General features: G+C 41.5%; 1 protein-coding gene across 1 annotated transcript; it reads left to right on the forward strand.

Moving 5' to 3' along the window:
• The first annotated feature begins 495 nt into the window (after positions 1-495).
• blmh (bleomycin hydrolase) lies at positions 496-24,714 on the forward strand. The gene is made up of 12 exons (XM_033630683.2): positions 496-636; positions 2,695-2,892; positions 4,775-4,884; positions 6,472-6,613; positions 6,833-6,921; positions 7,031-7,123; positions 16,104-16,259; positions 16,378-16,536; positions 16,641-16,708; positions 17,678-17,795; positions 18,078-18,144; positions 24,405-24,714. Exons 1-12 carry the CDS (start codon positions 627-629, stop codon positions 24,551-24,553), a joined length of 1,359 nt encoding a protein of 452 aa, XP_033486574.1. The 5' UTR covers positions 496-626; the 3' UTR covers positions 24,554-24,714.

A 24,714-nucleotide genomic window follows, 5' to 3' on the forward strand; every position in this document is an offset into this window, starting at 1 on the left:
TGGAGCACCGCCAGGCTTTAGACCATATAACATCACAAATTTGAGTTTTAGCACTCTAGTGTTGTTTACATTTACTAATATTTTTGGACTGTCTTAGACCAAAGGAATAACATGTATGGATTTTGAAAATTGGCATAGTTCCCCTTCAAATGTTTTAGGTGTAAGAATTTATGGCTGTGTAAGGCCTGACTGACACTGTCTTATTTATTTTGTATTGTCCTGGGATTTTGCCGGGTAAGAACTTATTGCTATAATGTTTTGGTTTCAAGTCTCTTCATTTTTTATTTTGCAATTTTAAAAAATAAATAAATATAGGCCTATATATATAAAATAAATGTTTTTTTAAATTGTAATAAATAATTAAACAATGGAATAAGAAGCAATTAATGTTTCCAGAGTTCTCTAGTGTAATAACAATATTTTTTTAAATTAATTTGTTGTGGATTTTCATTTTGTCATCTGTCCCACCGCCCGAACTCCGCCCACCCGCCACGTCAAAGACCGACCGCGAGTCCAAAAACGAGCGCACCCCGTAATCACACTGACTAGCTGTCGGTGAATGAGATAAACAAAGAGCCGGTGACTTTTCAGGAAAACAGACAACGCTCCTCAAGCTCCTCCGAAACATGGAAACTGGTAGGTCGAGTGTCTTTTCATCCTGTTTCAGTCACGGCGGTTTGTGCTGCTGGCAGCCTGTAATTTGACAGCTAGAGGATAACAGCTGAGGGAGCTAACAGGCTAACTTAGCATTCATTGCGTTAGCATGCGAGCCCGCTAGCATGACTTTGCCGTCGTTTACTCATCTAGGTTTGTCAGTTCATGCCGATACACTGTCAGCAAGGCACCGACATCCAAACTGGAGACACAGACCTCTTAAACAGCTTCACACGGTAGTTTAAAGCTGGTGTCAGCCACAGGAGCCGGAAATGTTATCATCTGTAGCTAGCTAGTGGAGAATTGAGTTGGAAATACCAGAAGCTGTCAAAGTCTTTAAAGTGGCAGCGATTCATTGTGGAGAAGGACAAGAAGAGAGATCAGCTACACCTTTATTTCACCATTCTGTTTACAGGTTATAACTTCGACTACTGGTTTGAGTTAACCTTTAGTCAAACAAGTTAGGTGAGTTTGATTGTTTCCATTTCACTCACCAACTTATCCTCAGGTTTCATAACACTTCTTTTTCAAGCAGGCAAATGTTTTGGCTTTGGTCAGATGGTTATTTGGAGACCTGTGTTAACCAATTACTCTCTGCTAAAGCCATTTTATTTTCCTATATTTAAAAAAGTGTGAATTTAAGAATGGATTTTGATATTTTATTCTTTTATTACTCTCATCTTTGGACTGTGGTTTTGTGAGCTGTGGAGCCTCCACTGTTAGGCTTCATGCCAGCTGCAGTTCAGCCCTCTGCACATGAAGCAGTGATGGGCATAATAAAATGCTTAGCTAATATAAAGCCAGTTGTGTAACCACCGGTGTGTAAATTTGCTAGTCACCCTGGCTGCCTGTGCTATCCCGCTCTCCATAGAAAACCCACTGTGATGTATGTTCTAAGTATTCATGCCTTCACTTGTTGAATAACAGCGAGAGCAACCAACTAGGCTTTCAAATATCTGTTCTTAAACACACTTCTCCTACACTGTGCTTGTGATAACTGCTGTCAGGTTGAAGCTGTAGGCTAATACTGTGTTACAGATTGAAAATTCATCTCTTACTATTCCCCCTTTGTTATCTATCCATAGTCATCAGTGTCAAAAAATTCAACTGTTGCGCCGTAAGCAAAAAGACATGTTGACACGGGATCCCATGCAGGTCTCTCAAAATATTCTCTGCCTTAGGCCTGGTTCTGTGTTTTCTGATGGTATGGGCATGACAGTTAATGAAGTTTGACACTGTCCTAATCTGCGGCGGTCACTGCATTTGTGTCGATGGAAAATAACAGAATGCAGCTGAGAGAGAGGGGTCGAACTCTAGGCAGCATGCATGACTAGGCAATGTCCCTTTCAATGTTTAATTGCTCTGCACTATTATTTGACGGAATTACAAACCACACACCAGTGGCGGTTTGTTCTGTCAGAGTGTGTGCGCACCTGTCCTTCCCCCATCCAGCGGGACGAGATAAGCTTTCCAGTGTGTTCCTCTCACAGATGGAGCCACATGAGTGAAGCCACTTATAGAGCTGCTAAAAAGCATTCTTGATTACTTCCTTGTTTGTCTTTGTCTTGTCTTTTGCCCTATGTCAAGCCTGTCCTTCGTTCTTCACCAGAGCTTTAATCATGATTGTGCTCAGTATCTTCAATAGATGACTTTTCACTATAGTCTATGGATGGTAGAAAAAGTGATGTCCTAGACTCTTGTAGTATTCAATAAATGATGTGCTGTTAGTTCATGACTATTGATCTGGTATTTTCCAGGCATTATTGTGACATCTGAGTACATGAGTGCTCATAAATCAGATCTAAAGAGGAAGTGTGTATGGCTAAAGTGCACCAATGAGTCATGGGAATTGGGACAGTAAGAAATTCCTCTTTGTAGTTATAGTCAGCTGTCGGACTATCTAGCTTTGAAAGGCTTCCTGTTACATGTTAGCTTTATTTGTGCTTGTCTTCCCACCTTCATTATTTGAGCATTCATTCTGTCATTAACTCTTCCTGTTCTTTATTTTTCCCTTCATCCTCCCTCCTCTACCTCCCCCAGGTCTGAGTCAGGAGAAGGTAGCCACCTTCCAGAAGCGGCTGCGGGCCGAGCCACGCTACCTGTTGGCCCAGAATGTGTCAACCTGCATTGACCCATTGGAGGTTTGTCTGCACCGGCAGACTGTCCAGGATACTGTGCACATCTTCCAGCACTCTATTCCCACAGAGGGCAAGCCCATTACCAACCAGAAAAACTCAGGTAACAGGGTGTAGCAACATTATTGATTATACGTGTATCTTTTACAATACAAAGAAATGTGTCCATATGTGGGTGTAGGTGAATGTCCTAGCTCTTGGTTCATCACATACAGGTGTGAACTGCAGTTTGGTGAACTTGCATATCTGCTCTCACTGCAACATTAGAGAGCCCAAACAGATATTACTCGGTGCACATTGGTCAGTGAAGAAATTTCTGAAGCAAACAGCTCAGAATTGACATGTAGACATGTTCACACCCCTGTGTCACAGCATGTGTTCATTTTAATGACTGGAGGACAAGCAGCAAAGATATCCTTAAGTTATATATATATTTTATAATATATTTTTTGACTGCAATTATCTATCACAAATGATGGATAAGCATGCTCTAACTTTTGATAAAGTTCAGTTTCAGACAGCCCATGCCCACGGCATTATAAAGCCAACCATAGGTTTTTGGACTGAAAAATAAATGTATCCCCTTAGATAGCCATCAGTTTAGTTCAACGTGATATGAAAAAAACTAGGGATGCACCGAATATTCGGTAACCGAATATATTCGGCCGAATATTGCAAAAAAACACACATTCAGTATTCGGTGGAATAAGTGAAAAGCAAGGCCGAATAATAGCGGCGTGTTTTGATAACGCAATCAAACAGCGTACGGTGACTGACGGAGTAAAATGTCGGCAGTGTGGCGATATTTTTTTTACTCCGTCCGTCACCGCACTCGCATTTGCGACTAAAAATAGTTTTGTGGGGGCAAAATAAATCATTCAGCACACTGTGTGAGTACAGATTTCAACCAGCAGCAGAAACGAAACGGTGAATCCCGCCAGTTGTGGGTTGAACGGGGGTCACAGACACAGACAGGAACGTATTCCTGTCAAATATGGCGGCACATGATAACGGCTTACTGGCGACAGAGAAGTCCGGCTCCAGGTGAATAACTTGTTGTCATGACTGCCCAGTAGTACCTGAACAGCCGAGCCATGGCGGCACACAGTATGTGGCGTATCACATTACTCTTTGTGGCAGTAACGGTCCACAAACCTCGCCGCACTTTAGAGACTGTTCTTTACTTATGAAGGGACTGTCAGGTGAGGAGGGTGGCTGGTTGATTCTTATTTTATTTATTTATTTTATTTTGATCCCCCCTATGTTAATCACTTATTGATGCAGTTTTTGAAGTATGAATAAGTCAATAAGTAATTTATTCCATTGGAATATCATTGATGTATTATAGAAAAGTGATTTATCTTTTTATAAATGACAAAAGGCACATCTGCCTCATTTCTGCTGTGGTATCCTGATACTACTCAGAACCATGATACTTTCATTGGTATCGTACCGTGGGTCCCAATTTTGGTACCGTGACAACACTAATCTGGAGGGGGTTCATCTGCAAAAACTAATGAAAAACTAAACAACAGCATTCGGTACTCGGTATTCGGCCAAACGTTTAATATTATTCGGCTTCGGCTTTGGCCACAAATTTTCATTTCAGTGCATCCCTAAAAAAAAAACCTACAGAGACATGAAACTTTCTCCAGATATCCTACAGCAACCTACCAAGCTTTGGTTGACATCAACATGCCTTTGTTAGCGTCCTCAAAAAGATTACACAGTGAACATGCAGTAATTATTAAACCAGCTCCAAACATTCTGTGTCGGGCACATCCCAGTTGTCCTGTGAAGTAATCTAATGACCAGGTGACTCTAGCCGTTAAGGATTAGAAGTTATATATAAAGATGCCTGTGTGTTTGAGACTTGTTAATTAAATGTAGAGTACAATTAGCATACCTGTTTGCCTGTACAACACATGTCAAGTCCTCACTGACCTGCATATCTCTGTCCGTCTTTGTCTTCTCTTTGCCACTAGGGAGATGTTGGATCTTCTCGTGCCTCAACGTCATGCGACTTCCCTTCATGAAGAAATTTAACATAGAGGAGTTTGAGTTTAGTCAGTCCTATCTCTTTTTCTGGGACAAGGTAAGACGCAGAACCACACATCCGTTCTCTGCTCGTCTGTGTGTTTTTTTCAGTCTTCATAGGCTGAGAGATGTAGTTGATATCTTTCCGCTGTAGATTTATTTAATAGTTTTCTAATCTTGTTTTTTAGTTACATTCGCTAAGTATTCTTTGTAGTAAACGTTTACAAATCATAAGTGTGATGTGGTTGTATGGAAGGTATGATTGCTATCATGTTGTTGTTGGTATTTCTTCATATTTTTCATTTTCAATGTTTGTTGTTTTACAGTCAGGACACCATGTGAGTGTGTGTGTAAATGTGTGTGCGCATGTGCATTGGTACGGTATCACTGTGCGGCACTCTACTACTATACAGTCATTGTCCCACTAAAACCCTCTTTTGTGTGTTTTGGTCAGTGCTCTTCCAGGGCTGACGTCACAGTGACACCGCGCTAGATGTTTTTATCTCTCTGTGTCTTTCTCTTTATGACCTTTTTCTCCCACATGTTTAACCAGTTAGTTGTTTCACCTTAAACGTTATTGTTCTTATTACAAGTGCCAGTCGTAGGGACTAACCCTGACTGTAATATCAGTTCCAAATACATAAACAATAAATATGGAACTCTAAAAATATCCGGCCCCTCCTCTCAGCCAGGTTATTACATTACATCAGAAGTGCAGAGTTGTTGCAAGTCTAAATTTAAAGGAGGTCTCATGTAGCAATCTCTTCGTGAGCAAGTTGTTCAGGCACAGTGTTTTCCTTTCAAATTTGTCATTAGTGTTCTTTTAGGTCTAATTAATGTGCTGTCTTATTTATTGTCTTTGGTTCTGGGATTTTGCCAGGTAATAACTTGATGGTTGTATGTTTCTGGTTTCAAATCTCAGGTCAAGTGAAGTCATTAGAGCAGTGATACTCAACTTAAAGCCTGTGGGCCACATCTGGCCCGTAATCTGGTGCTGGGTGGCCTGTCGACAATTTTCTAATCAACAATGAAAATAAATCTATTCACTCTATCCAAGTAGAGCTGGTTTATGAAAAAAGAAATAGTGCCAGGGAAGCATCGTCCAGATCCCCCGACAGAGGTTCAGGCTAAGCCCTGAATGTCCCCAAGCTTCCCTGTGTACACCTGACCTGTGCAGGGATGCTGCATCTGGCTGAATGTGACAGCCAAGGTCAAAAGGTTGATAACAGGCAATTCATTCATTACGTATACTGATAAATATTATTAATGTTTGTATGTTAACTGCCCCCTGGCCTTCTGTAAGTGGTCCCCAAGTAAAGCACTGAGTAAATTGTGCTTCAGAGTTTGAAGTCTTACAGAAGTCGAGTCTCAATGTCTTAGTTTTGTCACTTGAGTCTAACTTTTGTCTTACACTTCTACATTTAATGTAGACGTTTCATTGCTGTTTTGTTGCTCTGGAAACAGCTTTGATCCCTGTTTACTTCCTGTCAGCTACTGCATTAACAGTCGGTCCAACAGGAAATACACTTGGATTTAGAATGTTTATGGTCTATAGTTATATCACGTTTTTAGACTGTACAACCTCTCAGAGTTTGTCTATTTGGTCACCATGTTTTTCTGTTGTGTTTGGGGTTTTTTTCTACAGGTTGAGCGTTGCTACTACTTCCTCCAGGCCTGTGTGGAGACGGCACAGAGGAAGGAGCCGGTGGACGGACGCCTGGTCCAATTCCTGCTCTCCAATCCAACCAATGACGGAGGACAATGGGACATGCTGGTCAACCTCATTGGTTAGTTCTCACCATAAAACATAAACACATTAACAGGAGGTTAATGTTGAATGATTGACTGAGCCGTAACAGCCGTTTGGTTATCAGGAAAATTAACGGTACCCACTTTAAATATGTTAATCTTCTCACAGAAGAAAAAAACACTGGTAGAACATTGGAGTTATTTGGCTGGATTGAGAATATTGTTTAAAAATGTCTTTTATGCTGTCCTGTCTTTAGAAAAGTATGGCGTTATTCCAAAGAAATGCTTTCCAGAGTCACACAGCTCAGAGGCCTCACGCAGAATGAATGACATCCTTAATCATAAGGTGTGCTTACACATTTCCTTCACTTCAAAACTAATCAAGCTCACTTACTGGTGAGTCACGTAATGGGTGAGGCACTGCTGACTGTTGTTCTCGTCTCACTCTGTTACAGCTGAGAGAATACTGCCTAAGACTGAGGAACATGGTGGCCAGTGACGCTACTAAGGCTGAACTGTCTGATGCTATGGACAACATGATCGAGGAGGTGAGAGTGAAAGAGCACATACAGCTGTTTCCTTGAGAATACAGGAAGTTTCACAGGCCACCAAGAACCTTTTGAGGAACTCAGGAATATAGCTCATTTTTAAATGGAGGAACTAGGGACTAAATTTAGTTCCTCCAGAGTAGTTTCATCTTGTGCCATATACAGTCCCTACTTAGGGGGAAGTCCTCTCCAAAAGTTCAGGAACTTTCAGGGCAGAGTTTGTAGGACTGGATGTTGTTGACTAATCAAACACAGACCTGCGGTTGCTTCAACCGAGTACAGCTTGAGTCGCAAATGAGGCAGCACTGGGTGACTCTGTTATCAATATTAGGACAAGGTACAGTGCAGTCACTTTTTGATCCAGTAATGGTCTAATTTGCTTTTTCTTCGCAGTTCTTGAGTTTAGTTCCTCCGGTCAGATAGTTTTATTAGACTGTTTTATGGAAAAGGGAGAATAGCGTCCCAGATTTACTCCTCGCCTGTTCCAACATCACCTGCAGCAAAAACATGAATGAAAACAACAATGAACAGCAGACTTGTTTATGGATATACATGCAATGGCCACTTTATAGGCACACCTGTGCTGTCTAATGCGATTCCATTCATCTGTTCGGCCTTAAAGTCTATTTTTATGATGCCTAAAATGTACAGTTTTCAAAAAAGTAGAGTTTATGGACGAGCTGTTTTGTTGCAGTAGATTGTATGGGTGTAACTAATAGGGCTGCGTGATATGCAAAATAATAAATAAATAAATCATATTGCGATATTGAGATTAGGACATGAGTTGCAATATTAGTGAGAATGGTATTTTATACATTTTAATTTCATTGAAAAAAAGTTGACAATAGGATTTTTGCTGGGTTCTGCACCAAACCAGTATGTTCCCTTCTGTCTGCAATATGATTTGTAGTTATGTTGTGACACATTTGACCTTTATCAAAAAATTGCAGTTCATGCGATTTGTATCTTGCACTTGGCCACATTGCAATTTTAATAATATTTCAGTTAACTATGCAGCCCCAGTACTTAATAGAGTGCATAGAAAAAATAGAGCACACCTCATTACCTTTGTAACATTGTCCCATTTCTGCCAGAAGAGGGTGCTGTCAAATAAAATTTAACGTCAGAGCGGAAACATCTTCCCGGTTTGATTCCTCAGAGAAGCCTTCATGTAATCAGTGTTTGGGTTAGAGTTAATCTTGGGCTAAGATAAGTGTGAGACGCTCAGGGTTCAGGTTAAAAGTGTTACTTAATATAAAGAGATACAACAAATAGTAATGTAGTGATGCTTTGATCAGTGTTGACTTCTGATCAGTAAGTGTCAGCATTACACCATCCAAAGATCTGAGAGCCTAAATTTAAGTAGTTTCTTTATAATGACGAATATTTAATAATACACATACTGTCAGGGCACTATTAGAATGTAATATCAGAGCGACTTCAACGGTTAATTGATTAGTTGTCAACTTTTAAATTAATTGCCAGCAAATATGATAATCAGCCAATCAATTTGAGTAATTTTTCAAGAAAAAAAGTAAGGAGTCTCTGATTCCAGCTTCTTAACTAAGAATGTTTCGTGGTTTCTTTACTTCTTGGTGACAGTAAAGTAAATGTCTTTGGATTGTGGACAAAACAAGACATTTAAGGACGTCACCCTGGGCTCTGGGAAATACTTACTGACATTTTCACCATTTTTTGACATTTTATAGACAAAACAATTGATTGATTAATCGAGAAACTAATTGACATATTAATCGACAATGAAAATAATCATTAGTTGCAGACCTACTATAGTTCTATAGTAGTGAACAAGAGCTAAACATTTGCTCACTGCAGGCCCATTTACTGTTGTGCTTCCAAAATTAAGCTCAAAATATCTACCTGTTTCTGCAGTGAACTGTGATTTTAACTTACCTTTTTAAGATGCATACGTAATCTAAACATACACATGAAAAATATACATATGCATTTTTAATTAATTTGCACACGTCATTTCTGGACTACACAGTGTGTAAAAGCAACCAATAAAAAAAACCCCAAACAACAAAAATCACCTGCCCACTGCCCGCATGTCACAAAGTTTAAGATAGTGATCTTGTTTATGGAACAGTCACATCTACCACGGAGCATCTGAGGCTGGAAAGTGAAGACAAATTCACCTCCTAAATGAAAAAAAGGTGGACATGCACATGTAAACGAACTCTTTCACGTTGTAACAAATGGAACACGTTATCATGTTCATGCATGCGTGCAGTGAAATGCAGTCATGTGCCTGCAGTGTGTGTTTTTTGTTGCGCGGACAGGTTTCCCTATGTAGGTGTGTACATATACGAGGCTTTATTTACGCTTCCTGTGTGTGTGTGTCTGTGAGTGTGAATGCACGAGTGTCCAGTCAGTCAATCAGCCTCCCATTGAGACGGCTGCACACAGAGGAGGGGGTCTGGTCATGCAGCCTTTGTTGTCAGCTGTTGCATTATGCTGCTGGCTGGTTGCTTGTTTAAACAGTCGCCTGTATCTCACAGTGGATGCCCAGCCATGATCACACACGACACACACACACATAGACTTGTACAGTACACACACAAACATACGTTGTGCAACAGTAAAGAGTGCTCCCACCACACTGCACGGCAGGGTGGGGAGGCGAGGGGTTGTCAGCGTGTTTGTTTGTCCACCTGGAAGTGGTTTGTTTTGCGAAACACCACTCTGTCACGGCCAGTGGTGATGGAGGATGCGGTCATGTCAGAAGAACGGCTGATGTAAAACGAGCCAAATTGTTCAAGGACATTGTCACACGTACATTTGACCAGCTACTAAAAAAAACGATCATTCATGATAGGACGCCCACCTCAGTCCAGAAAATTTGCATCTTACAAATCTGTTGACAACAAACCCAAATTACTGAAGTTGTGAATTAATTGAATTACAAATCAAGTGTTTTATTAACCCTTCCATACTTTTGATAACTTTGATAAGAGTAATTATGGATAGGACTTCAAAGATATAAATTAAATATGCATTAAATATAGTTTTGAATTTGCTAGAAATATATTAGGTCAACATTAAGATTATGACCAATATATCAAGTATATAAAATATTCCATTTATGTGTCACAAGTGAATTCATTAGCTTAACAAATAGGTGATGATCAAATAATTAAAGAGATGATAAGGAAATTTTCCATAATTGTACAGAGAATCCACAAAGTCATTCCAAGAAATGTAAAAACGGGAGGGAGGGAGAGAGGGAGAGAGGGAGAGAGGGAGAGAGAGAGAGAGAGAGAGAGAGAGAGAGAGAGAGAGAGAGAGAGAGAGAGAGAGAGAGAGAGAGAGAGAGAGAGAGAGAGAGAGAGAGAGAGAGAGAGAGAGAGAGAGAGAGAGAGAGAGAGACCCACATCTCAGTGTCCAGTGGAGTGGGCGCTGGATTTTGATGCTATGTAATGTTTTGCGCCTCTGACTTGTGGTAAAGTCGCCATCTTAAAAACCTGTGATGTCTAGGCTTCCTGGGTATTTAAAATGTGCAACCATGCATGCCATACATTTTAGATTTATTCCAAAGTACAGTAGTGTATGTTGGATGTGTTAATACTTGGTATCGTCACTGCACCAGCAGACTTTTAAAATCATGTCATCAAATTAATCTTACTAGTCAATGATGTATTATGTTTTACTGCATGTTATGCACATTTTATTTCTTTAATTGTGTGTAATTGTGTATATTGAGGCTGATCCTAACCCTTCTGCCTGAAAGCACTTTGGGTCGACTCCTGTTTTTTAAATATGTGCTATATAATTAAAATGACGACTTACCAATTGAAAAATACTTAAGAAAAATTAGAATTACACAATTCTTTATATAAATGTGTTACACTGACAGTAAGCCATGGTCCATCAACATGACATTTCGACTGCCGACTTATTCGGCTTAGCAGACAATTGAAGATGGTGCTAGGTGTCGCCCTTTTGTGCCTCTCAGTATGTATGAGTATGTTGGTATTACAGCACTGTTTTAGGAAAGAAGGTTCAGGAACTGTTTGTGTATATTAGAAACTAACGGTGGTAATTTCATTACCAGTTATGTTAGTGGCACACGTCTTCAGGTGTGTGCACAGTCACTTCTTTGCTGTGTACATGTCCACGTGCACAACTGTGTTTTTGCAGACATGTATGCCGTGTGAGTGTGCGTGTGTGTGTGTGTGTGTGTGTAGGCTCACATAGTGGGTTTTCTTGGACTCTTACAAATGGGAAACGAGTGTTTCCTCGACATGTTCACCGTCATTTGCATCTACGTGTGCACATGTGTTTCTCAGGATCAGAGCGCCATGTCAGTCTTACTTTGGTGTGTGTGCATGTGATGCTGTCCACCCTCCCTACGTGGCGGCTGTGATTGTGCACTGGTCTTCATCACGCCAGCCCCACACACACTCCCATGACAGGCAACCGGGGTCAACGTCTCTGCTTCCACTTACTGTACTCGGGGTGCGCTTGATTTAACAGGATCCCCTTGCGTGTCAAGAATCTATTCTCTTTGTTAACATTGGTCAGGCACATTGCACATCGCGTTGATCTAAAAACTTCTGCAACAGCAGCTCGACCCAATTTAAGCTGCACCTGCACTAAGAACGAGGAAACTAATCTCATGCACTGTTTCTCTCCGTGGAGGCTGTTAGGATGACAGTGTCCATACGCAGCGTCATTGAGGCAGAGAGGATTAGTTTAAGTTTCAAAGCCATTCTTACTCTTTCATGTTGTATCTGGCGTCTGTCCATGCTCCTCTATTCTCCATAGACAAGTAGACAACACACGCACAAATAAAGGGACAATCACTGGTAACTGTACATACACGTACAGTACCAGAACACACACAGATGGTATCCCTCACACCACAACTGTAGCCCTTCTATGCTCCATTGCGTCATGGAATCAGAAACACCATGTGCGGCTCTGCTCTTGGCTCTGAGCGCACAGAGAGTGATTCTTAAGACAAGTCTAATTTATGAGACGGCCATCAAATCACAGAGGAACTTTCCTGCTGCAGCTCAGAGGGTCAGCGCTGCTGGCTATTGACTCAGTTGATTTGTTTTTCGATGTGGGTGGGTTCCTGTGGATTTGTCATTGTTAAGGGCTGCAACAAAAGCTTTTCCAGTTCAGAGACGTCCACTCACATTTATTGAATTTCTCTGCACCGTTGTTAGAATTTAACAATGACCACATGTGTTGCATGTTTACAAAACATGGAAGTTTAATCAAAACCTCGCTCATTTTTATCCAAACTGTTTGCATGGTGTCATTTGCTTACACTCACAAGTCCAGCTTCTACACAATAGTTATAAATTTACTTCAGAGTAGCGTGGAGGCGCATGCTTTGCCTCAATTTAGCATTAACTGGTCGAGATCCAGCTTCAGACGCTAATTTAGTCGAAACTGTTTCTACTAAAGGCTTAAATTAATTTGCCTGCGCCTTTTTTTCCACTGTAAAATTAATTTAATTACATCTGTATTGCTTTAATTTCTTTTTTAAATCACATTTATATGCTAAATTTTTAATTTCCAAGGGGCATTTAATCCACTTCATTTCAAGGACCAATTAGGTAGAAGCAATTATTTGATGTGTAATTCCAGTATTAAATCTTCATTAATTAAACAATATAGTTACAGGTGCACATATTGCTGCACTGGACCAAGAAAAAGTCTTAACACCATTCAGTACAAGACAAGATAACAAAAACAATGTAAATTGCTATTTGGACTTTCTTTTTTCAGTGTTGCTAAAAATCAAATGTCCTACTAGTAAATAGTGTTTTTACTTTGTCAGTGCTGTTTATGGACCACACAGAGAGTACAGGAGAGAGGAAAGTTTGAACTTGATATGTGCAGCACCACCATAACCTTGAAAACAGGAGTGCCTTGCTCAAGGTTACCCATATATCTAGATATACTGTGGTGTGTGTTGCCACTGGCATGGTCTGCTTACAGTATGTGTTAGGCACACTCTTAATTTCAGGTGATTTGTTTGTTTGGGTCGCGTAAAGCAAATAAACACGCAGAGGGGATGCCAGCCGGTCAACACTGGAGCGCAGATGCTATCAAACATTAACCCCAGTCAGCCCCAATAGCGTGCAGTCAGTCAGCTCACTGTTTATTGCAAGACACGCAAACTCGATATGTCACTGAATGGAGTGACCTGAGGTGGAACTTCTGCTCGACACTGATGAGTTGAAGAGTAGAATGCCTGTTAACGAACTCTCCTAACAGCTGGTTCCGTTAAAATGTTCATGTTTAGAATATGAAGATATGAATGAGATGGTCGTTTGAAGTTTCAGCCACAACATGAGTAGAATTTATGAGGTACACTGGTTGACGTCATGAAGAACTTGAAGTCTGCCCCGAGGGCTTGAGCTGTGATCATTTGTAAATTCTGCGTTGAAAATGCAGCCAGTAAAAAACTGCTGACTGAAAGTATGATCAGTATTTATCATTCAGTTTTTTAAACACCTCCAGCTTTGTGAAAGGAGTTACTGTGTGTGAATTAAAGTCAAATTAAATGAAAAACATCATGTATATAATTTGATGTGTGAGGAAAAAATGCATTTGGATATCTATCAAATATAACCAGCAAACAGTTCAGTAGTAGTAGTAGTAGTAGTAGTAGTCGGAGTAGGAGTAGGAGTAGGAGCAGTAGAGTAATATTTTACTGTTGTGTCAGCCTCCCTGTATCCCTCTTCTCTTTTTCTCTGTCTTTCCCTCTTTCTCAGTCACTCTACACATCTGTCATTGAGGCAGCAGGTGTTTCAATATTGATCCTGCTCGAATGTCACTGTGCCTGTTTATTCTCTGACTGAGGTCTCTTTCAGTGCTGCCTTTCCCTCACACCTACTTTATTTACCTTGCCAGGGCAGGTTGAGTGGGCGCGAGGCTCAACTGGCATTAAGGGACACGCATATATACTAGGTCTCAGGGCGTCTAAAAGACAAATTGTAAAATGAGTAGAAAGGTTTAAAGTTACCAGGGAGAGCAGAGTTGTTCTTGGAAGAACGAGACAAATAGGAGGAATGAAGCGAAAATGGCGAGGGTCAAGGGGTTAACAGGGATGTATTGTCAAAGTGCTGAGGGCATCTGGGCAAACACAGACTAGACAAGGGGATGAACACCTTGGCATGTCGTCTTGCCCACAGGGCAGTCTAAACAAAGTAGTTGAATTAGGAGGAAAATGGCTCGGGGGGATGAGGAGTTGAACAGATGCCTTTGTTGACTCTGCGCATGTGTGTATTTTTGTGTGTGTCTGTACTTTTGACTTTCTGCAATGACGAGGGGGATCGTTTGTTTGTGTAAGCCAGGCCTGAATTTATGCATTTTTGCGTGTTTGTCTCCGTGCGAGAATGTGCCCTGTGATGTTTGGGGAGAGAATAGTGGGCTCAGTGGGCTCCGTGTCTACGAACCAGAGAGCAAGAATGTCATCTTTATGTAGGGGCATTTAATATGTGTCGACTAAGCATGGGAAACTGCTGCCATGGCTGCTGTATTTCTCCAGGCCGAGCCTAAAATAATCCCCCTGTCAGCTATATTCAACTCGACAGATGTTTAATTTGTCTGGATATCAGTGGCAGAAGTCAATAAAAATAGTGTGTTAAAATCTATTGGAAATGTGTCCTCTGTGACACCGGTAGTTGAAGCAATGAGTGTGATGTATCACCAGTCATCCACACAATCGGAACAATATTCGCTGTAGTACACACTGTTATCTACCACCAACAATGGACTGCGCTGCATCCTAATTTCTCAGCCCCTTTTTAATTGTATTTGATAGGAAAAGCAACTGCTGGGTCCTACGAGAGCAGAGCAGAGGATGGGAGAGGTGAAAAGCAAAAAGGGGAAATTCCTGAGATAAGTATATCAGAGTATAGGAGGGCCAGATTGACAGACGGCCCAGTCCAAACAACCCGATTTAGCCCACAGGAACTGAGTCTGAACTTGAGCGCCGCAGGAAGGCACACATGGAGAGAGGAGGAAAGAGTGTGGGGTGCAAATGGGGAAATGGAGGGATATGAGAAAGATGAAGGAGAGTGAAGCACTGTAGAGAGGAAAAAGAGGGGAAAGTTGAGAGAGGCCCAGGCACTGATGGATGATTGTATGCAAGGACAGACATGGGGTCAGACAGGTTACATGGGCGCATATTAAAAATATGAGCTAGAAATTAGATTTAGAAACATCTCCAACAACCTTCCTAAAGGCAAGGAAGTACAAAAGTCTGTTCAGTTTGACTCATGGTGGTCCTCTTTAGTGTTGCTTCCATAACATGTCCTCGTTCAGACTAGTGGAAAGAAAATGTCCAAAACACACATTAAGATGTTTATTGTAGTTTAGATATCTGTTCTGGAAATATAGGCAAAATGTGCATATTTAATTAGACAATGGCTCATTTGCATACTTAAACATAAAAGTTCCGAGAACTTGCAACACAAAAAATAATTGTCTTAATGTAAGTAATCAACTTGGAAAGTTATTCAGCTGCACTGTCTTAATTTTTGTCTAAAAGTGTGTAGAATGTTTTCAATACATATCTTTAAAGGCCAATAGTAATGATTTTCTGTCATACCCTGAGCCAGAAAACTTCACTTCAGTTGCACTTACATATACCAAACTTAAGTTTTATGACTATCTATATTCTGAAGGTTTTCACAGAAGGGTTTATTCACATATCATTTGTAGCCTGATTTATATAACATTTCATTCTTAAAAACATGGCAAAATAGGCTGTTGACAGTAAGTTTTTATATTTGTATATTTAATATTTGTCTTAATGGAAGTCTCATGGTGATATCTGTTCACCTGCAGTGACTCCCCTTTTACAGTAGAGGTGCAGGAATCGCCTCAGGCTTTTATGTGATATAGTGATTGACTGTCTGAAAATGTTAAATGTGAATATAACATACATTAGATTGGTAAAAAAGTTAATGTTTAAACTGTGTATGCTGTGCAGGTGTTCCGGGTGGCCAGCGTTTGTCTAGGCAGCCCTCCTGAGACCATCTGTTGGGAGTACAGGGACAAGGACAAGAACTTCCATCGCATGGGACCCCTCACCCCCCAGGAATTCTACAGGGAGCACGTCAAACCTCTATACAACATTCAGGACAAAGTATGTGACCCAGTAAATGCTTCAGATAGATGCTCTAACTTGCTGCTGGCCTCAGTTTCTGACTCCCTATGAGAGGTTGTGCTGTTCCTGAGCTCGTATGGTAACTCTCTATCCTCAGGTCTGCCTCGTGAACGATCCTCGACCCCAGAATCCTTATGGGAAGCTGTACAGTGTTGAGTTCCTAGGTAACATGGTTAATGGCCGCAGCACTTTGTACAACAACCAGGCCATCCAGCTGCTTAAAAAGGCTGCGGCTGAGTCCATCAAGGAGGGAGAGGTATGTCGGGGCAAAGGGCGTAAAATTTTTTATTTATCCACATTTGAGGGTGTCTGCATGTGGGAACTTCATAAATCTGAAAATGGCTGCTTTTTGTCTCACAGGCGGTGTGGTTTGGTTGTGACGTCGGGAAACATTTCCACGGCAAGCTGGGCATTAATGACATGAATGTGTGAGTATAACGCATCATGTCAAAGTTATTTCCAACAATATTGGAATCTAGTCTGGTAGAATCAATGCATTCAGCGTTACTGGCATGGTTTTAGTTTCTTAGTTTATGAAATGAAGGGAAAGGAATGCAGTGAAGTTTTTGATTTCACGCCTCACTGCCCTTCAGGAGAGATGTATTGTCTGGAAAAGTAGTTGCAGGTTTGTTTTGAAAAATGACTTGATTACTACAATTCTTTTAGGAGAATAAAACAAGGAAATATAAAACATCCTACACACTGAAAATTTAGTTTGCCACTGTCACTATACTGAACCCTACAACTCTGAAATGCTTAAAGCATCTGAACCCCAAGCAGCCCAACACTCATCCTAATGTAAAATATCAATCCCTGTATCCGAGTCTTGTCTGTGCTATGACTGCAGGGTTCACAACAAGAGCAGACTTTATCTGCCACAAGAGGTGTCAGTCTCTCCACAGGGAAAGAGTTGCTTATCTTTGCCCTTCAGGTGCAGCAGCATCTGTGTCTGAGCTGCTGGCGCCAGGGTTAAATTTGCCCACTGAACCAAACCATTGTGGTGCCGAATGTCTGGTACCATCTCTGCTGAAGCTCATTCTTCAGACAGATCTTTTCTTGTGCTGGTAGATTATAATTGGAATAAGGCCGAGGCTAAATGGAGCCTCATCTCTACAGTCATGTTCAAGAAGGGATTGAAAAGGTGAGCTGTCTGTCAGCCTGTGCAGATTCCCAGACTTGTGAAGATTTTGCTTTTCGCTTTTTATGGTCATCACACCTCTTTCCCTGCCTCTATGAAAAAGATATTTTTAGGATTGGTTGGATATGATATGGAAAATTACCCATGAAGCTATCGAAACTTGAAATGATCAGTGTGTAGATGAAATTAGGGGCAGTGTTTGTGCTGCTTTTATCTGAGGAGGTAGTGTAATGTGATTTTTGTGTGTTTGCTCGCACAGGTTCAACCATGAGCTCGTCTTTGGAGTTTCAGTGAAGAATCTCTCAAAGGCAGAGCGACTGATATACGGAGACTCCCTCATGACCCACGCCATGATCCTCACTGCTGTCACAGACAAGGTACCCTCACACAAACACACAACACAGGTGGGTGACTGTTCAGTAAACTCACACAGTACGTATACAAGCAGACTGACAGGAATACACACATTCAGAGTTTCCCAGGGTTTATTGCATCAAAGCCTTGCTGCGTGTTTACGCTGCTTTAATCGGCTGCAGTTTCTCATAGTGATGTCAATTTCCCCCCTTGTAAGTAACCCCAGCTGTTAGGACACTTTCTTTCCTCCACTCTCAGCTCCTCGCTCTTATCTCCCCATCGTCTGCTCTCTTTCTTTCTCACAGGATGGGAAAGAAGGCTATGAGAAGTGGAGGGTGGAAAACTCCTGGGGCGATGACCGTGGGAACAAAGGTAAGTAGAGAGACAGATAACGCATTATTTCACAATTCCCACTTACAGTCCTTTCCTTTAGGGTGACTTTCTTTTCTTTAGACGTAACCTGTAATGCATTACCAGAAAAAAAATGTATTTTAACCAGGTTTTTGTCAAGTCACAGAGGAGTAGCTGGCTAAAAACATCTAAAACTGTCACTTTGACCTGGATCTTGTCCCAAAATCATAGTCATGTTTTTGCAACAAAGTCCTCCTGCTTCCCCATCTCTCTTTCACATCTTTCTCACACCGCGGTATATTATGATATATCATCATCTTCCTGTTTGTGTCTATTGAATTAAAAACAGGATTAGACCGAGAGGTTCCCCTGTGTTGCTGTTTTATGAACTTATAATTGGCTGCGTCCTGTTTCATAAAGACTCACAGACGCACACACACAAGCACAGCGCCCCTTTTTGTGGTCTTTAGACTCAGTGCCTCTGGGTCAAGTTGCATAAACGTAGTTCCAGAATGAGCTAATCCTTAAGGGCAGAAAGTAGCACAGCAAAATTCCTCCAAATGTTTTTGTAAAATGTTTGATTCTGTGGGCTTGGTGACATGGTGACTTTTCAGAGGGCTATTTGGTGAACAACTGTCCCTGGGCAGCTGATCTGCTAACTCAGAGTCTGTTTTTTTTTTCTCTGTACCACGCTGTTTCCTACCACCTGGTATTTTGTTTTAAGGAGTATACTGTACTTCAGTTAATAAAGAGTTTAATTGAAGGGGACAAAAAGTTCTCCAAGTCATGGAGTTTGCAAACAGTCAGTTAGCCCGCATCTTTGCTTTATCTCTAACAGGACACAGATCACACAGTTTATTCAAAAGACATATTTGTACCGTCAGTTTCAGAGTCAGTACCTCCAAGTCTGAGGCAATGGTCCATTCCGATCCTCACCTATGGTCATGAGCGCTGGGCAGTAACCGAAGAATGAGCTCAAGGATACAGCAGGCCGAAACAAGTTTCCTCTCAAGGGTGGCTGGGCTCAGCCTTAGAGATAGGGCGAGGAGCTCAGACATCTGAAGGGGGCTCAATAGGAGCCAGTTGAGGTAGTTTGGACACCTGATCAGGGTGTCTCTGGGGCGCCTGCTGTTAGAGGTTTTCCAGGTATGTCCAATGGGTAGGAGTCCCCTGGGTAGACCCAGAACACACTGGAGGGAGTGTATATCTCACCTAGCCCGGGAAAACCTCTGGATCCCCCAAGAGGAGCTGGGAGACGTTCCTGGGGAGAGAGACGTCTGGAATACCTTGCCTGCTGCCCCCTGTGACCTGGCCCCAGATAAGCAGATGAAAATGGATGGATAGACTTGCATCTCATAACTGTTTACAAACAGTCACCCTTTAGTGGAACACTGTAGACTGTGGCAGAAGAGGAGAAATAAAATTTGATGGTTTAACACAGCAAATAAGCTATGATAACTTCCTCCTTTCCTGCTGTTTGTTGCCTCAAACGTCGGTTCTGTCAAGGCCGCTTGCTGTTGGTCAACACGTCATATTCACGAGTCAAAGGTCACCAAAGTTGAACCAAAGTTGAAATTCTGTTTACTTACCCCCTTGGAGCATATCCACTAATCGTGACAGTTCTGTTAGAATTAATTGGATATGCCATTAAATGTCTCTTTTTTTAAATGCCTGTGTGACCAGGCCTTTAGACTTCAGACAAGGGAATAACTCTGACACAACACTGACATAAGACTCGTAGTTGCAACATGCCTTTTGTTATCTGGGAACTTTTGAACCATATTTTTTAGTGGTCAGCTAATGGCGTTGTTTTGATTTTTTTTTTTTAACCACAAATTCAAAACGAATTTAACAAACTAAGTCAGTCTCGGGCTAGCTACCAGCAGGTCATTTTGGTGCATGAGGGAAAAATGTTGTCATTAAGTAAGTAAGGTCGGTTTGTCTTTATGCAACAGGCCCCACAACACAGCAGGTAGTCCACATCACCGCCCCAGACTTTACTGTCTACTGTTGTTATTCCCTCTATCCTTTCATCTCTGTTTCTCATCTTCCTCTGCCTCCCTTCTCCATCTCTGGGCTCCACATTCCACTGCAAATTATATGAGAGTATTTCAGGTCAGTCATGCATCGTCTGGCAACACACACATACAGCGCGGCATATACACATGGAGAGACACACACACATACTCACAATATTTGCTTGAACCCACAAACCGTAGTGACTGTTGGGAAAACATGTGAAAACCCCTCAGTCAAATCAAATGTATTTCACGCATATCTTATTCCATAAACAGCAGCAGATAGAGAGGGCCAGGGCCCCCAGCTCGTCCGCAGCCAAATTAATAAAGTTTTTGAGAACAAAAGTTCGAGGAGTGGAGTTCACATGGGAATCCAGGGACTTTGTTTGTTTGACAGAAGCTGAGGGGAAAAAGAGGCACAAGTGGAGAAAAGGAGAGGAGAGCATGCCAGAGAGAACTGAGACAGAAATGGAGACGTTGTGCAGGTAGAATTAGTTACAAGAAGGAAAAACAAAAGCAAGGAGATGATTTTGGAAAGATGACAAAAGAAAAATTGGAAGACAAGTGGTAATAGCTGTGGAGCAGAGGGAGAAAGTGGAGTGTGTTTATAAGGTTTATAAAGGCTTATACATCTCCTTTCAGGCCTTTTCGTATTCTTCCTAACCCCGCAGGAGTCTCTCACATGAGGTTTAACTTTTTGTTTTCTCCATCTTTAAGCCCTCACGCAGCTGCTGTTATGGCTCTGCTCACTCCACTGCTCATACTTTTACACCATTTCAGACAAATGTTTGGCAACACGCCTTGAGGTTTTTCAGTTTGATAGGACACAAGCCTGAAGTGGACTCCTGAACATTTGTCACGAGTTTTGTTTGAGCTCTGACTGAGTTTGACGTGGAGAAAGAAACTGATTTACTACGAACGTAGTTCTGTTGTTAAGTAAACACAAAAAGATGATGTAAATGTGGATGGAAGGATTTCCCTGGTAGCGGACATAACAGAATCTTGGGAGGAAAAGCTCCATTAGCTTTGCAGAATGTTTCTAATCCACTGCCATTGTTTTGCACCCAAACCACAGTTACATATCTGTCCCCTCACCTCATTTAAAGGTCCCATTTCATTTCCCATAAAATGAAAAATGCCTTTTTGTGGTCTTACCACAACTCTGTGGGTGTACTATTCCCCTTCTACTATGTATCAGCTCTATGCTTATTTCCTCATGTTAAAATACGACTCTTTCCTTTGTGCTGTCAAGTGTCTGTTATTTTACAGATGCATCTTGTGCTCTAACCATAGACTCAGCCAACATATTTCCAAGTCTAAATCATATACGAGTCCTGCCCTGAGTTTATTTAACATGCAAAAACATATAAAACTGTGAGGGATGACTGCAGTCTTAAACCTCTTCTTTTGACCTTTGATTGACTTCTATGGTCTTTCATCATTTCTATATTAAGCTTTGCTTTTAGCCATGCTAACCCATGGCTCAGGGGACACCAGTGTCTGTCAGTTGGTCGGTCCACACACTGAAATATCCCAACAACTACCAGATGGGTTGGCATCATTCATGGTGCCCAGATGATATTACTTAATGACTTAAATGAATTAAGATGGCCAGTATAGTAAAATGAGACCTACTTCACATCAGCATGTTAACAATATTATTGTCAGCATGCTGAATTAGCTCAGGGCACCACTCTGCTTGAATGCAGCCTGACAGAGCAACTAACATGGCTGCAGTCTCTTGTTGACCGTTGTTTGAGGCATTCAGCTGTTCACTTCAGTTGTTGAAATTTGTTAAATGAGAAAAAGTCTTTTGTTTGTTTTGTTGTGTCCAAATTATTGTTAACAAAATTTATATGAAAATCATGGCCCATGTTGGCCGGTGATTGTCCTGTATTGGGGATTGCTGCTGAGGTAAAGCAGGAGGCCTGCTCCACATGATGCCTGCTGCACACTCTTCAAGACCGTATATCCATCTGTTCTGAGACAGGACAGTCAGCCTATCCCTAAAAACAAATAAGGACACCCAATATTCGCACACACACGCACACACCGTCATGCCACCCAACACGCGGGTTCCAGGAAGCCCACATCAACACACACACATGGATACCACAGTGAGAACCAGGCAACATGCCATGTAAGATTTGCGTACTTGGAAGAACACACATACACAACACACACCCAGACACGCCATCCCCTGATACATTGTTTTGAGCTGTGGCACGTTCTTGCGGTTACCCTGACGTCTTCGATAAGTCAGCTTGACAGTAGGAGGGATGCTCTCGTTTGCTCAACTCTGAACACATGAGGAAGGGAAAGGAAAGAGAGAGAAGGGGGGAGAGGTGGCATCGCTGAAAAAGAACAAAATAACGTTCACTCTAAGATCTAGTTGCCAGTTCTCGTCCAGCTTCCCATATGTGTCAGTTCAGTAACAGATCTGAGCTGCTCTGGCTTCACATAACTTTAAGTCTTTGTTATCTAAGTAGAATACACGCACGCAGACATTTTTCATTTTAATTAATCATTTCAGTATGGGGCTACATCCTCCTCCAAAAAGAGATTAGGTTATCCCAACATGTCTTCTGTCAGTGTAAGTTCAAGGTTGGCTTTCATAACCGGCCCTGATTGGGCCATGTTGACCTTGTATGACTGCAAACACAGACTGAGGGAGACAGACGCAGACATTGTTTAGTTTTATCAGGGTGGGCGTGCAGAGGTGATAGCAGAAGTGTTGAATGCATACTGCACTGCAGGGTGGGGGCCTGTGAACCATGAAGGTCCTCCACCCTTCTGCCTGTCGAAACAATAGAGTTTAGTGAAAAAGAGCACTTATGGGCAATTAAAATGTGCGTGCATAGACAAAGTATGTTTGACCATTCTGTTGAACTGTTCCTCGCAGCACTCCCTGCTCCTCCCCTTTCACTGAAAGAGGACTAATGGTAATCGGCTTAATTAGTGACACGATGTGTGCTTGAATCAAGTATTTCTCTCGAAAAGAATGTGTTGTGATTAAGGCTTTCTGTGAACTGACGGATTGACTTTGGCTTTCTTCCCCCAAAGCCTGCTATTTTAGCAAAGACGTGTTTAAAGTCTGGACCAGTCTATGGACATCAGAGATGAGGAATCTGTCTCTGCACATGACTGTGTTCAAATTTGGAGGAGCACCACTCTTTTATGCTTCATATAGAACTTTGTAACAAAGAGGCATTCATGGTCTTGTTTATTAAGACTGGCAAGTTTAATTATCAGATTGCTAACAATCTACAAACATGTCCAACACAGTTCAACATGATTTTTTTCTTTCCCAAAGTTCTTTGTGATACAGTCACAAACTGGTTTGTGTGACATGGAGCGGAGAAAAGCCAAGTTCCAAGGAATGTTATACTTCAACTAAACAATCTTAACTTTTTTACAAAGGGATAAGAATGGAGTGTGAATCTAAACTGCATCAGTAGTTTGGATGCAGCTAGGATTTATGTGCATGGATGAAAGACAAATGTGTGTGGGGAAAATACAGAAAAATGTCAAACAAACCAAAACCAGAACATTTGGAGTCTATAAGACAGGGAGACATAGAGCAAGTTTGGCCCGCATGACCTTGGAAGAGGCATAATGGGTGTCACCACATTAAGGCTGATGACCAGTGATGTATTAAGTGAGTTGGATGCTGTGCTGCCATTTTGTCTGAATCACCAGCCATGCAGCCCAGAATGTATTTAACCCATAGACTGCGAAACTTGGACGATTCAGTCATGCATCAGCTCATAAAATTAGTTACAGTAAGAATGTTGAAAATCTGGTCAACAAGAAGACTTGTCAGAATCCAGTGAGGTGCTATTTTCAACATTTTGCCCAAATTTTATGAGCAGATCCATCTGAAATCAGGCATATAGCCATAGCAGTGATACATATACTTCATTGAACTCATACAGAGTCACATCCACCTGGTTACAATATACACTGTAGTTATTGTCATTTGGTCGACTTCTGTTTCTGTTAATTGTGCCTGGATTTATTTATGCCTAGTACATGTTTTACTTGCAAATGTGTCACTTAAGATTAGTCAGATAAGGTTCCCATCACCCCACATGAAGTGCATTTAAGTCATAAAACTACCAGACAGTGATCCAGCTTGACCTAATTTGGATAGATTTCCCTTTTTTTCCTGCAATCCCAGTTCTGCACTTGACTGCCATCATCTCAGTTGAAAAAGATCTATTGCGACTTTAACAACTGACTGACTGTCTTCCCTCTTTGTAGGTTACCTGATCATGACGGACGACTGGTTCTCCGAATATGTGTACGAGGTGGTGGTAGACAAGAAGTTCCTCCCCGCTGATGTCCTGGAAGTGATGCAACAGGAGCCCATTGTACTTCCTGCCTGGGACCCAATGGGAGCCCTGGCGTAACTACAGAAATCCAGGTTTTAGCCCCAACCTCTGGTCTATTTGACTCCGCCCTAAATCTCGGCTGCTTTTACCTCTCCAATACTCCCCCCCCACAACTCCTTCCAAAACAGCCTGTTCTTCTAGAAAAAATAATAAAGATTTTGTTTTCTTTTTTTACTGGA

This window comes from Epinephelus lanceolatus, chromosome 4 (genome assembly GCF_041903045.1).
Source record: "Epinephelus lanceolatus isolate andai-2023 chromosome 4, ASM4190304v1, whole genome shotgun sequence".
NCBI lineage: Eukaryota > Metazoa > Chordata > Actinopteri > Perciformes > Serranidae > Epinephelus > Epinephelus lanceolatus.

Bases quoted from the DNA above. Each gene is read 5' to 3' on its own strand.
- blmh (XM_033630683.2), top strand. The intron at 7,124-16,103 runs GTGAGAGTGAAA...TATGCTGTGCAG, and splicing joins TGGACAACATGATCGAGGAG to GTGTTCCGGGTGGCCAGCGT. The intron at 16,537-16,640 runs GTATGTCGGGGC...TTTGTCTCACAG, and splicing joins AGTCCATCAAGGAGGGAGAG to GCGGTGTGGTTTGGTTGTGA.